Source organism: Triplophysa dalaica, chromosome 2 (assembly GCF_015846415.1).
Source record: "Triplophysa dalaica isolate WHDGS20190420 chromosome 2, ASM1584641v1, whole genome shotgun sequence".
Classification (NCBI taxonomy): domain Eukaryota; kingdom Metazoa; phylum Chordata; class Actinopteri; order Cypriniformes; family Nemacheilidae; genus Triplophysa; species Triplophysa dalaica.
The window spans coordinates 11,727,742-11,741,895 of NC_079543.1; the positions used below are offsets into that span (position 1 = coordinate 11,727,742).

The window sequence follows — 14,154 nt, forward strand, 5'->3', positions numbered from 1 at the left end:
GAGTCTCTAAGGGTTCAAATCTGTATACCAGTCAACACATAAATGACTCATAAGATCCTAGCACGGATTCACATGGGGTTTGCACTTTTATCCGTTAGCATCTTTTTGAAAGAAAACAGCAGGAAAGCCAGAAGTCTGACATTTTCTGCGCCTCCGGGTCAAAAATCTGTTGCGAGAGAATCTGAATCTCATTTGAGCTCATTATTAATCTGACACAGAAGTGAGCAATGAGCATGCATTGATTAGCATATTAAAACCTCTCTTATACACACACAGACAACCAACTATACAGATGTACAGCACCCATGCCAACTGGCCTTATATCTACATGGACTGAGCAACAATGTTGCAATCCACTGCCACACCAACACCGCGATGACACATCTGTGTAACAAAAAGGCCTTGTTTATCATTATCATCCAAACAATGTAAGATGCCTCTCAGTCTAATGGCAGCTCATTTCAGCTGGACATGAGTATTGTAATGGGAACAGAGGAGGCCAGAGCAAAGCAGACCATCACTATAGCTCACTGTGCTCTCCTGTTCGTCCCCTAGAGAACTGTACACCAGCTGTGAGCTGTAATGCTATTGGCTGAGATGTCTTGTACCACAGAGGGGCATTGTTGGGTGGAATGTTCGCATTGATTTATTGCGTGAGGTATTGAAATGCTGCTCAAACAGTAAAAGTAGTGTTTCGCACAATTGAGCACAACAGCACAACAGTTTGTCTCTTAGCCAAGACTTGATCATGTCATTACCAAACGTCCAGGCAAGACCAAAAGTCAAGACATTTGGCACTATTTATGTGGTTAAAGCACTGCAGATACACAGACTGCCAGCAAGTTTTTCAGGGTTATGGTAAAATGTGCATATATATTTCTTACAAACACTAAAATTGCAAGGCTAATAAAAAATGAATTCAATTGGTGAGTTGGACTGGGTAGTGAAAGAAAAGCAGCCGACAAGTGTTTAGCATACATGGGATCTGCTTCAACAGTGTTCAAAAAGCATCTCAGGTGGATATGTCATATAGAGGATCATGAGCTGGAATGTGGAGAGCTGTTTAATAATACCTATATAAAAGACATCTATATTATGAAGAACTTTTTGGGACAAAATCTCCAAAGGTCCATCCATATGTAGTATTTCATAGTTAGGATCAGTCTAATAGTACTTTAAATGCAATCACGACATTGCACAAAAGCACAATATTCACAATGTCTGCAAAAAAATGACATCTCTCTCTCTCTCACTGACCAAAGCCCATTTTTGCACACAATGACCTAGCACCGTCAAAGCTGCATTCCAAACTTATTTCCTGCAGCTAATGCAGAAAATGCAGTGACTCACACTAATGTCAAGCAGATGCTTCCAGTGAAAAATTACAGAAGGCCACAGTCTCTCCTGCTTACCTCTGTCACTGTAGTCGTCTACCAGGATGATCTCTGCGATCAGGTGGTCCGGTGTGCGGTTGGTGATGCTGTGGATGGTTCTGAGCAGGGAGGACCAACCTTCGTTGTGGAAGGGGATGATAATGCTGGTGTTTGGGAGCTTTTCGAGATAAAGCTTCTGCTTACAGCTAAAAGAGAAAAGAAATACAGAGGTAGAAAGAGGAAAGTAAACGCTACCAATCCCATTAAGCATTACACCAAATGCTTCACCAGAGCATCAACGTATAATCCATGTTTTGTAAGACACTCCTTAAGCCCCTAAGAACAATAAAAGTGAAACATAAAGCCTGCCGCTTATTGTGCTAGATCTTGCCAGACTGTAAAAACATTATCTGAAAACAAAAGGAACCGGTCCATGCCGCCCCAACGCCGTGGGCAATGGCTATGGAGCTCGGATCATAAATCAGTGTTTTGAGAGGTCCTTCAGTTTCAGCGCTCTCATAAAGCATTCAGAAATCTGCATGCTAATTGAGCTTCGACAAAGCCGGCACTGACAGATGAAGTGGCACTTTATGGCACACACCGGACTCTCTAATTCAGCACCCTGACAAACTTGACAAGCCTGCCCTAATTCATACACCCCCATACAATGATCATTCTCAGGTCGCTGTGTGGTTTATTAACATCTTACTGGAACCGTGATAGAAAAACAACACTAAACAAAACAACAAAGTACAAAAAAACAGCACATGGTGAAGAAGCACTCAGAGGCGAGCCAGAATCTGAACCAGGCCTGTCTGACCTGTCAGATCATTCTGAATTACAAAGCTCGGGAAAACAGAGGCATCTATTTGCATAGTAATAGCCAGATAGTGTCATGTGCATTGCTGGAACATGCAACCATCACATATGCTCAGAACAGACGTTTAAGACCGGAAAAGTTCAGGGTTTAGGCTATGATATATTGTGGGAGAAGATGTGTTCTGTGCAAAACAATAAAATGCTTACCTTATTCATGCATATGTCTGAATGTCAATTCCTGTAACAATTAGGGCTACTGTTTTGTATTCCGGTTCTGCAGACCCTCAAGTGGACTTTTCGCTTTAGTCAACCACCAGACCTCATTTACCTACTGCAATAATCAACGATTGACTGATTAATTGAACTTAGTTCAAAGTAAGAACAAAAGCATGCTGTTGAGAGGGTTTCTATTAAGTACAGCACTTAAAAAAACGTTTTTAAACTTTTTAAAATAGTGATTTAACAACAAGGTACTACTATTGAATTATAATTCATGATGTCACAATGGGAGACCATTATGCATTTAACTCAGTCGCTGCCAGCCTCTTTAAAAAAAAGTTGCCAGCCTACGCCAGCGTTTTCTAACATTTTCACCCAAATTTAATGGCTCACAGTAAATTTTCTGTAAAGAATATATGGACAAACAATATGTCAAATAAAAGAACAGAGTCTCAGCTTTTAAACGAAAGAAACCGTATTCTTCTATCTTCATTTATTCGTTTTTTATCACTCCGTAGATGTGGGTAGGTTTCTTCAAAAATGCATCATTTTGATTAAAAAGCTGAGATAATTAACGTTTTTTGTCAAAGATTCCGCCCAGAATCCTTAAAGACCGTTAAAACATATACGTTCTAGTTTCTGGGATTCTGTACTTTTTCCCAGTGGTGCGTAATAGCGGCACCTGCTGTACAACAGTACAAACACTACTTGCCGTAAAAACTCGTCTTTGGCGGGGAAGCGTTTTGTTTTAAATGACGAGATAACTCGTCAATGGCGCTGAAAGAGTTAATATTCAGAGACCTTCCTTTGCAGCAGCCTTTGGTTTAAGTGGCTCCCTTAAGGGCAAAGTGATAGCCCATGTCTTACGAGAATAAAGCCAGGCCATGTTTGGAACGTCACGGGGCAGCGATTTCAGTCATAGCAAGACCACAGTCCTATCCACTTGAATGGGGAAGAGAGATATTTCTAAAACCGCTGACAAAAATCACAACAGCATATTTCCAACCAACAATTTAGCCTGACATCAACTGTACCATATCTTTTTTTCCCAAATTGCTGTTGAACACATTGTTTTAATGGTCCACTAGCTATAGCAGATCCGCATCGAACCAGCATATATCAGCCCACGCCTGCTGATATTCTGCAAGGCAATGCAGATCCCACTGTCACTTTTCATTTCATACAGATGCATGGAACCTGTCCATTTTTTTCTGCTTGTTTTTACAATAACTTAAAGCAGCAGCACTTCATGTCTCTCAGTTACCTGCATTAAGAGTGAATATACAAGCATGCTGGCTCTCACCCTAAGACACTTATTCACATTCTGTCTGTTGGCAGGTTCCACACTGCGCGCCACAGGCTTTTATGGGGAATGTAAATAAAAGCCCCGCAGCAGGCTTCTCACCGGAACGCGGTCTACAGGACTTTAAAGGGGTTTACACAACTTTACAGCAAACAGCAGGAGGACCAAAAACAAACTTTTTACCAGGAAGACATTGAGAACATTAGCTCACCAAAACATATTAGACGGCAACATCAGTCACATCCTCAACTAAGAACCTGAAGCCTGTTGAGGCAAAATAAATTATTTTTAACTATCGACAACACCGTACCAAACAGAGATTTAATCTTGCCAATGGAAAATCCAGCAGCAGTGGAGGCATCCAAAGGAAGTTAATGGTGCAGAGCCTTCTGAAAACAATTACCGATCAGTCCATCCATCAGAGAGCTCATTTAGATGGAAGTGTGAAACCGGCCCATCCCCTGCTGAATGAATGGAGTCTGAACATCACTAATATTGTCCCATATGCTCGAATACAGACAGTCTGTAAGTAGCAGAAAAACTTTTTTCATCAATACTTAAAATGTTCATAAAAAGGAACTTTCATGATATTAAACAAGTGGGAATTTAGGATGATGTACAATTTAATCTTCTATCAAACTCTTACAATAATTCAGAGTTAAGGTAACAACCATTTATATTATTGTCTGCTTGAATATAGCAACTTTGTCTAGGTCAGTAATATATAAGTGTGAATATTTAACTGTACTGTATATTTAATAGTACTGTTCTTGTATTAACTTTTTTATTCATTATAAAATGTCATCCATGTACATCCAGCAATGGATGTTGAATAAAGCTGTGATCAATAACATCTATGACCTCTTCACGGAGCAATTTTTTGCATCACTAAGCACTTCTGCAATTTTTAACATGCCAGGTAAAACATTTTATGAATTATATTGATGATATTAATATACACAACAATATTATTTTGTTTTATTTCTTTCGTAGTGCTACTATGAAAGAGACCTACAGTTCCTGAAGAGAACACCTTAAAGCATGGTTTATTTGTGTGTTTCTTATATTGTATTTGTATTGTTGTTTGAGGTTCTCTTTATACAAACAAAATATGATAATCCTGTGATTCCGCCTCCACAAAAGTGAGTGATATCTCTTTAGCATGGATATCTCTTTCACTGGAAACAAACAATTTCTTTGTTTGAAATGTACCTTATTTTAAATTGGTATAATAATGAAGTAGTATTTGATGAGAGGATTTAAAAGCACCTCAGGCTGACACCATAAGCGGCTGGTTGATGATGCCCAAAAAGTGTTGCTGCATTGATGATGAAATTGATGTATTTATTTATTTAGTATAAAGGAAACTTTATTACTATTATAACTATAAATATTATATTAACAGGCAAAAGTTAAAATGTGTTGCAATTATCCCTGCGCTCCCTTATTTATTTATTTGATGTCATACTGTAAGACAGCAAACGGTAAACAAACTAAAAAATCTATCAGGCTTGAAATCACCAGGCTAATTAGTCCAAATTAGATTAATTCCCCAGTTACAGGATGAATTCATTCGGTAAAACATATTGTGTAAATGCAGCCTGCCACGGATAGTTACGAAGCTGATGTCATGCTCAAGCTGTGTGAATCCCGTGACTGTTTTCTGTGGACCTGCTGTGAGAATTAGCTCTACTCACTTTGGATGTCTGATGTCAGGAAGAGAGCGGTCCAGAGCGATATTGTTGCTGACGTAGATGTTGAAGCCGTTCTCCTTGTATACCGAGTCATCGCACTCGTCCTCTGCAAGCAGGTATGGTTTCCCATGCTCTCCTTTACCTGAAACAGATCCGGTTAGACATCAGCAGCCATGCTGAGCACAAAGAAAAGGTTGTCAAGGTGAGCATGTGTGTACTAACAATGACACATCACTCCGAAGACAGAAAGTGCTGTTATGAGATCTGACAGTTTAAATTATTTTATGGCTGAAGAGCTGAAGCAGCTTAACTGAAAAACCTCAGCTCAACCTGAATGCTGACCGATCAGCAATACTCAAGGCTTGTCATGCTGAGTTAGCTGCTGGCTCATATTCTGCAATGTACATTACGGCCTTAGCTGCTGTCCACTGTGAATAAGCCTGCGTGACACTTTCTTGCACAGTAGGCTGGACAAGCTTACTCTGGCTGCCTGTATGTTACAGTTAATGGATAGCTCATATCTCCAGACAGTTCCCCAAAGTTCTTCCACTACTTACTTTAATGCAGTTATAATACAGTACACAGTATATACAGTATATTTATATATATATGCTGTGCATATATATGCACACCACAGCTACAATTAAAAGTCTATTATTTTTCCATCCTGTGATGTTTCTATTGATAAAAAACATCTAATGTTTAGATGCAGACATTTCTTTAAACGGCTATAAAAAATAATCTTGTGCTGCTTTGGCTTGTTTATTTCCATTAAGTTGAATTGTCTCTGTATTGGTTTGTTTGTCCCAGATAGCACTGGCATGTATATCTACATGAATAATTTTGTCCTAGCAGATAATGTTCTAAATTACATATCTGCCATCTGTTGAGCACCACAGTCTTGTAGGCGAATGACTATTATGAGTCACTGAGTCTAGGAGCATCTGGTAAATGCTTTAAATGCAATGTTAATGTAAATGTATGCTGCACTGCAAATTTTATGAAGCCATATGGCAATGGGTCTTGTAAGGTTATGACAGACCTTCATAGTCATGTAAACCATTACCTAATATATACAGCCAAGGTAAAATGTAAGAAACCAGTCCAGTTTTGCCTTTCATCTGCATGAATTGTGGCCATTCCAGTGCAGTATGCGTTTAATGTTTACAGAAACAAACATCAGGATTGACAAAGTCAGCCAACAGCAATGTGAAAGAATGAATGCAAAGACATGGCGGTGTTGTATTTTGGTTTCATTTGAATAAACAAGGTTGAAAATGCTGCTTAATAACTCATTTTGTGTTCTACATTATGTGAAAAGCTAAATAATGTGATAAAGTGAGTACATCGACCAAATTTAAAATATCCCATTTAAAAATAAGTGCAGAGTGAAGTGTATTTGGTGTCATTTTACCTTAATGTGGAAAGAAAAGTCATTTTGGCTTTGAAATGCCATAGCACTATCGTATAAATTAGCAATGTAATAATAAGTAGACAACACCTGTTCGCCAAAACATATTCTACTTGAAATGGTTTTCTTACGTCCTGAGTAGGTAATTGACCGAGCAGTAGCACTAATACTTCCCTGTGAACAGCTGTTTGGTTGAATCATTATATACAATTTGTAGTTTATTACATTCAGTTTATTCTTTCCCAATAAATATTAAAATGCCTTATATATCCTGAATTTGGCATGTATCCGCAAAACAGCTCTCAAACATTTAAGTGCAGACAAACAATTTATGCTTTGTTCAATATCTTCATCTGTCAGCCATTGAAACATTGTTGACAACCATGGGAGCACTTTCCTTGATGTGCTCTCCAAGAGAATGTTTTGATCTTTTTAGCCTGAAAGTAACTGATATGATGTCAAACAACTAATTACTTTTATTAATAGTAACTTATACTTCACAGCTAAATCAAATAGCTTCGATAGAGTGAATATATATATATGAATATTCTGTTGTTTACCTTCGCAGGATTGGATACCGATGCTAATTACTTCTCATGTTACGTCTTTAATGACATTCACAGACTGAAAATAGGAAAGGGTACTAAATTTCCCAGCATTCAGCCTGCATTGATTTTTTGTATGTTTATAACTCCATGTTGAATTTCTTCATAAGACGTTGAAACCTAAACACAATCTTACCAATATAATTAATACATTCTGACAGATCTTTCGTCTGGTCTACAAAAATACTCCTACCGAGAACACACGCTTTGATGTGCAAAAAATAGAAAGATTCCCAAGCAAAACAAACAAACCCATGAGGGCGTTTTTTTGTATTATTATTTAAACTACGCAATTCCACTAGAATTATGATCTGATGGCTCTATATTTAAGTGAAAAAGATTCTGTGTTTAGAGGTAATAGTGAGATTTCAAATGATGTCATCATGTATGTTAATGTTACTGAGCCGTATTCGCAAGCTCTGTTAATGAGGAGCATTCAGACAATAAAGTAGAAAGAGTGCTTCTCTGTTTGTGATAACAGTGGTTCTGTGTGTGTGTGCGCATGTAGGATTTACTCATTAAGTACACTAGTTTGTGCATTTTAGAGGAAAGTAATCTCTCCATGTGCATAATTATGATGACCTCACGTCTACTCATTTGCTGGCATGATAACAGAGTTACAGGAACATTAAAATCATAATGCAAAATTACTGATTTTAATACTCCCACACATGATTGCTCGGTGCAACGTGTACATGTTTCTGACTCTTCAAAGCACTGTAATACAGATTCGTGCAGAATTTTGTATTGTTTAGAACGTTTGGGGCAAAGATCCAGAAAGGACTGCTAGTTTTATCATTAAGGAGTGTGCATAACAGATTTAAAAAAGATTATTTTTGCACTTTTAAGCAGTGCTTTGCACAAAGGCATGGATCAATACTGGATCAGATTAAGCACTGGAAAATTATACAAAAGAAGCCAATACCACTATTCTGACTATAGTAAATGGTTCAACCCCTTAATTTAAATTCCATAATAGTATTCAAGTTTTTCTAATTAAATTAATAAAAGTAAATTTAAGTTAATAATTGTGTGAAAAAAATATGTAATATATTACAATCCATTAGCATATTAGCTATCGCGATGGACCCGTGCCACGCTGGGGCCAGTCTCCTGACTTATGGCATCTAACTGCATGTGTGAGCAGCGATCAAGATCCAAAACCAAGATTAGTTTGGACAGCTTTAAAACGCAGATCCCACGCGTGTAATTTGTTGGTCCTGTCCGACTGAATTTGGGCAGATCAATTACTCCTCCGTGGGACTTGTGTACCGGCATTTCCAATGATGCTTTTTATAATGGAGCCTGCTGTCATAAGATTTGTCACCAACAGATGGTGTGCACTGAAAGTCCTCTGACATACCAGTGCTCCATGCTTTGAAGTGACGGGTCAACGTGGAACAGTCGGGAACAGGACGTGGTCCTGCCTGCAGGCGCCAGAGATTTCATCCCCTCTCTAATCTGATAAAACACTAGACATAATACAATAACTTCATTTAATTCCAGAGGACTATAAAACAAGTCTCCATCTGGATGCCTCTTCCTGAATAACTTTGCTTGTCTATCTACAGCAATACAACTTTAAAAAAAAAGAAAGAATCTATTTTGCATTTCCAAGCATTACTTTGACGATTTAAAGGTATTCTTTATGTGTCTGAGGTTAATAATAATCTCCAATGTGGAAGTGAGGCATTGTCAAAACACATTGACCCATTAGGCAATACAGCCACTTAAAGGGAGAGTTAACCCCAAAACAGAAGCTCTGTAAAAAAACATGTGGATGCGGATTTTAATGGATTGCTGCATCTGTGACAGAATCAGTTTCAGATACGAAGAGATAAAGCACAATGATGTTTTCGTTTGGCATCTTAAGTGGTGAACTATCCAAGTCTTTTACTGATTTAGACTCGAAATTGAAACAGGTAAAATTTGGCCCAAAACCACATGCAATAACCTTGAAGACCCTTGAAAACTGGACCGAAATGGTGTGGAAAAATAAAATAAACGCCTTTAAGCACCCTGACAGGCATTTATCTTTCTAACCGTTCAGGACCTAATGCGGGTAAAATTTAACGCCGCAAAAAGACACCCTTACATTATTAACCAACCGTAAATTCAGCCGGATCAATAAAGTCTCTTTAGCCACAGGGGCAACCAGTTGATTTACAGACACGGCTTGGCAGGGATTCTAAAAGAATGTCCTGCGCCAAATGAAAGCCATAAAGAAAGCGACATCATCATCGTCAAATCATCCCTGGATGTTTTTCTTTACGCTGTGATAATATGACATTTCCATATGCTTCGATGAGAAAGAGGCATATTTACAGAAATATTGTGCTTTATTGGTGGATTTAGTGCACATACCGACACGCAGCTCGTCTTTCCTGGCGCTCTTGTTGTCATGCCAGTCTCTTCTTCTCAAACCGTCTGTCCAGGTATAAATGTGACCATCATTTAAGCCCAGTGGGAAGCCCTGGGGAGACAGAAAGACCTTTTCAAGGAAAATATAGATAAAACGTTTTCGGATCAACTCTCTTTTTGAGAAACTTCCCTACAGAACACTGTGATATGACTTGAAAGATCAAGTTAAAATGAGTTGTTATAATGAGTTGCATATTAAACATGACAAACAAAAATCATTATGAGACTTAATTCAAGTTTAGTTCTCAAAGAACTCGCCTGAGGTAGTTCGTTCATGCCTAAATTGTATAATAATGCAATGATTATGACTTTAATCGTAACAGACTTTCATTTTGCTGACATCCTTTACAAACAACCATAAAAATCTCCAATCTGATCTGTGAAGGCTATGCAAAGAATTTCAACCAGAGGCAAAATTTGGCGATCAGCAATCGCATTATCTCCTCGTGTGTCACTGTTGTGTGTAGTTCTGTTAATAATCCCCTCAGAAACCGCACGTTTTGAGATCAGACCAGCGGCGAACTGGTGCCAACTATCAATTTCATCACGGCAACACAGCACGTCACATTTCTGTTCCTCAAATGCTTCAAATTTGGCTACCGAAAACCTTTCAAAGCGATCAAGCAGAGAAGTAAGAGGTGTGCAGTGGACAGAGGCTGTTTAAGTGCTGCGATACGGCCCCGTGTTGTTTTGACGCCTCTCCTATTTGCGCGATCGAAGGTTGCAAGATGTAAAAGTGTAGCTCTACGGGGTCTAAGAGGGGCCATTTGATCTACAATTTAGCCATTCTCACAGATAGAAGCCTAATAACAGCTCTTTCAGAGGCGATGGGTGCTAATGCACTGGGATCTGACGCAGGTATGGTTGTGACGGAGGAGAAAAGCTCTGAGAGAGATAGGGTGACAGGAATCCATGCCATATTAGAGCAGAAAAGGCTTTTAATGCTTTGTTTTTGGAGCAAGCTCACCCCGGAGATGCTTTGGGTACATAAAAGTAAATTAGAAACAAGAGAGGCTATTTCCTTAACATTAATCCAGCAAAAAAGACACAGAGATTATTAAAGAAATGATGTAGTGCTACTTAGTGGAGTGGATTATGGAAGGCAGGTGCTTGGATTTTAGTAGCAGCTTTGAGGATTTGGGGAGGTGGTGGGGGTTTTAGTGCATTGAGTGCGAGAATAATTTAAAAACAAAATCATTGCTTTATTAATGCCTCTGAGAGATTTTGGAATATTTAAGAACAAAAGCACATCAGAGTTTGGCAAAGGGGAATTTCTTCCAAATGAATGTGGTTGGTATGGTGCAGGTCTGAATGCTAGGCCAGCAAAGCCATGCTCTGTTATCCAGCAAAATATGCTGGTCAGCTAGATTGCTTTTCTGGAACAGCTCATCAGCCAACTGTTACAAAGCCATTGCTGTAGAGCTGCCACAAAAAAAAGTGGGAGGACGAGACAAAATGGCCACAGGATTTGGTGAAAAACTGCCCACAATGTTTAAGACCCTACATTTACATGGATGCCTCTGGCAGAGACTCATAAGGCATTTAAGCTTTAAAATTGTTTAAGTTTTGCTCAATTGGGTATCAAACCCATGACATTGATGTTGCTAGAACTATACTTTGATAGAGTGTTTCTCAAACTTTTTCTACCATGCCCCACTTTGGAGGTAGGGAAGGGTTCAGAGCCCCACCTGTTCCCAATCGGCATAACAAAACAGTAATAAACTTTATCCACTGTCTGTCTTGGTTTTGTCTGCTGGTGAATTCCATGTCACAAACTTATCCATTGTATGGTTGGGCCGATAGACAATGCCATCGTCCATCGCCGATGGCTGATAGACATGAAGATGTAGAGCTGGCATCGTAATACCAACAAATGTTTCACTTTCGCCACATGACTCCGCTGCTCTGTTTTGCAAGTTGTAAACAAATATGAACAAAGCTAAGAGCCATTAAACCTTGCACTGTTAAGATCAGTCTAACTGTGTAGCTCATGCTGTATAAAGAGGATGTGCAGTTTGAGCAGACCCACCTGACTTTATAAAGAAGGGGCCCGTCTCACACATTGAGAAACGCTTCTTTACATTTACATTTACATTTATGCATTTGGCAGACGCTTTTATCCAAAGCGACTTACATTGCTTTATCCTATACATGATACATAGGTATTTGCAATGCCCTGGGATCGAACCCACAACCTTGCGTCGTTAACGCAATGCTCTTACCACTGAGCTACAGGAAAGCTTTAGTAGTTGAGCTGCAGCAACTTGCTTTAAAAGCAACACTACTTCAATTGCCTCATGTAAAGATGCAAACATTACAAAGTCTAAAGCTAAATCCCAAGCAAATCGTAAACCAACAGGCCTTTAAATTGACAATCAAACAGTGCTAAGTATTTACCCGCATCCCAAATATACTTTGCTTCTAAGCAAACAGCATTTATTTGTATCCTTCAGTCTTCATTCTTAAAAAAATAAAGGTGATTTACAATGCCATAAGAACCATTTTTGGCTGTATGGTAAAGTTCATTTTTGGAACTATTTAGACCAAAAAAGTTCTTCTATGGCAACATGAATCACCTGTATATTTTAAAAGTGGACTAAAATAGTTCCCATTGGAAGTTCAAACATCTCTCTTCAAGAATTTGAAGTGATAAAAGCATAAAAGGGCATTTGAGAGTGAAGGACTGCAATTCCGTGTTTCCAATTCTTTTCTATGCGCTTCAAGAGGAACAGAAAAGCTCTAAACACAAGACACGAACAGACTTTATTTCAAAACGACTTGTGGCTTCAAACCTGTGCTTAGTAACAGAATAACAAAACATAGTTAACAATTTAATATTGTTTGGTTAACTTGATATTGTTTAGCATGGCTAAATTCAGCTGTGGGCCACAGGTAACAACAGAATCAAGAAACTTATAATTCAGACAAAATTGCGCCAATAAGTTTGTATATTGCTTCTTTACAGAAAGATAGTAAAAGAAGCCAAGGCGAGCTAGTCTGAAACAGAGCAGGAATTTGCTCTTCCGGCTCAAAGCACTTTAATCACTCTGTGCCAGCTCTACTCTGGCTTTCATTTCCAGTTGTCTGCTTGTTGGTGAAAGAAACCCAACTCTTAGTAATTCTGGGGCAACAGAAAAAAAACACACACAAAAAAAATACACCATGCCTTCCCCCACACCCCACAGACAAGTACTGTATGATGCAAATATCGAAAAAAGTGCTGTTATACATACTTAATATCATCAATCAGCTTCATTAAGTAATCTGCAGAATGTTTCTCCTGATTCGGCAATTACTGACTCCGCCCAAACTGAACTGGGGTGTCTCACTGCACAATGTGCCGCCTAATTAGAAAGCGGTCAAGAACTGTAGTGGACGCACCTTCAACAGCCCTCAATTTCAAAAGAAAACTAGGGTCACTGTAAGAGTGCCTCAATATACAGACAAATCAAGACATAAAATAAAATATAATAGCGCCATTGAAACAAATGAAAGCTTCTTTTAATCCTGTATTTAATATTTTAATCTGTATCCTATTTCTTTGTATTTTCAGTAAAATACAGAAAACCAACGGAGAAGTTAAACCAATACAACCTGTACAATGTGTCTTTGTAGGCTACTTGTTCAGTATTTTATTAGTACGTTTCACTTCTACTGGCTTGCTTTTGGGATGGCTATTTATGCACGACAGACAATGTGAAATTCCAACTGTAAAACGGAATCGACGTACTCTATATGCTGGTTGAAACACCTCTCAAAAACAGCACAATAAATCTGTCAAAGCACACAGGATGTCAACTCACACACATGAAACTTCGTTCTATGATGCTCTTGACAACTTAAACGTCAACATTAAGTGCTCACATGCTTTGGACAGCTCTGGTTATGCCTTTTTCACTGCTGCAGCTTGCCCTAAATGTGTTTTTCAATAAGTGATCCCAGCTTTTTCCAAATGCCCGGTACATGACCTGCATATAACTAAATTTAACATCATTCAATGATGCGTTATAAGCTGGAATTGACCCAGGCAGACGAGCAGTTTTTAAAAGAATACAACAAAAGTCTTTTATAGGGGTGTGAATTATAAATTTGAAACTAAATTAGGTCCATTCATGATTTATCGTTTTAAGAATCAATAAAAAAATTACAAATTTAGAACAGTAATAAACTTTGATATGCATTTCAATTTAAATGAGTAGATCTCCCAAAAATGAAAATGACTCAGTCTAGTTGTTTTAAACGTATACATTTCTGTAACCAAACAGTTCTTGGGCCCCATTGACTACCATGGAAAAATACAATGGTAGTC

General features: G+C 38.5%; 1 protein-coding gene across 2 annotated transcripts in view; it reads right to left on the reverse strand.

The window, feature by feature from the left end:
* galntl6 (polypeptide N-acetylgalactosaminyltransferase like 6) overlaps positions 1 to 14,154 on the reverse strand; it is a 166,362-nt gene that overhangs the window by 113,428 nt on the left and 38,780 nt on the right. For both annotated transcript variants that reach the window (XM_056739301.1, XM_056739307.1), the window contains exons 3-5: positions 9,789 to 9,897; positions 5,412 to 5,550; positions 1,413 to 1,579 (exon numbers count right to left, since the gene is read on the reverse strand). In XM_056739301.1, coding sequence (XP_056595279.1) covers positions 1,413 to 1,579; positions 5,412 to 5,550; positions 9,789 to 9,897 — 415 coding nt within the window. The remainder of the gene's footprint in view (positions 1 to 1,412; positions 1,580 to 5,411; positions 5,551 to 9,788; positions 9,898 to 14,154) is intronic.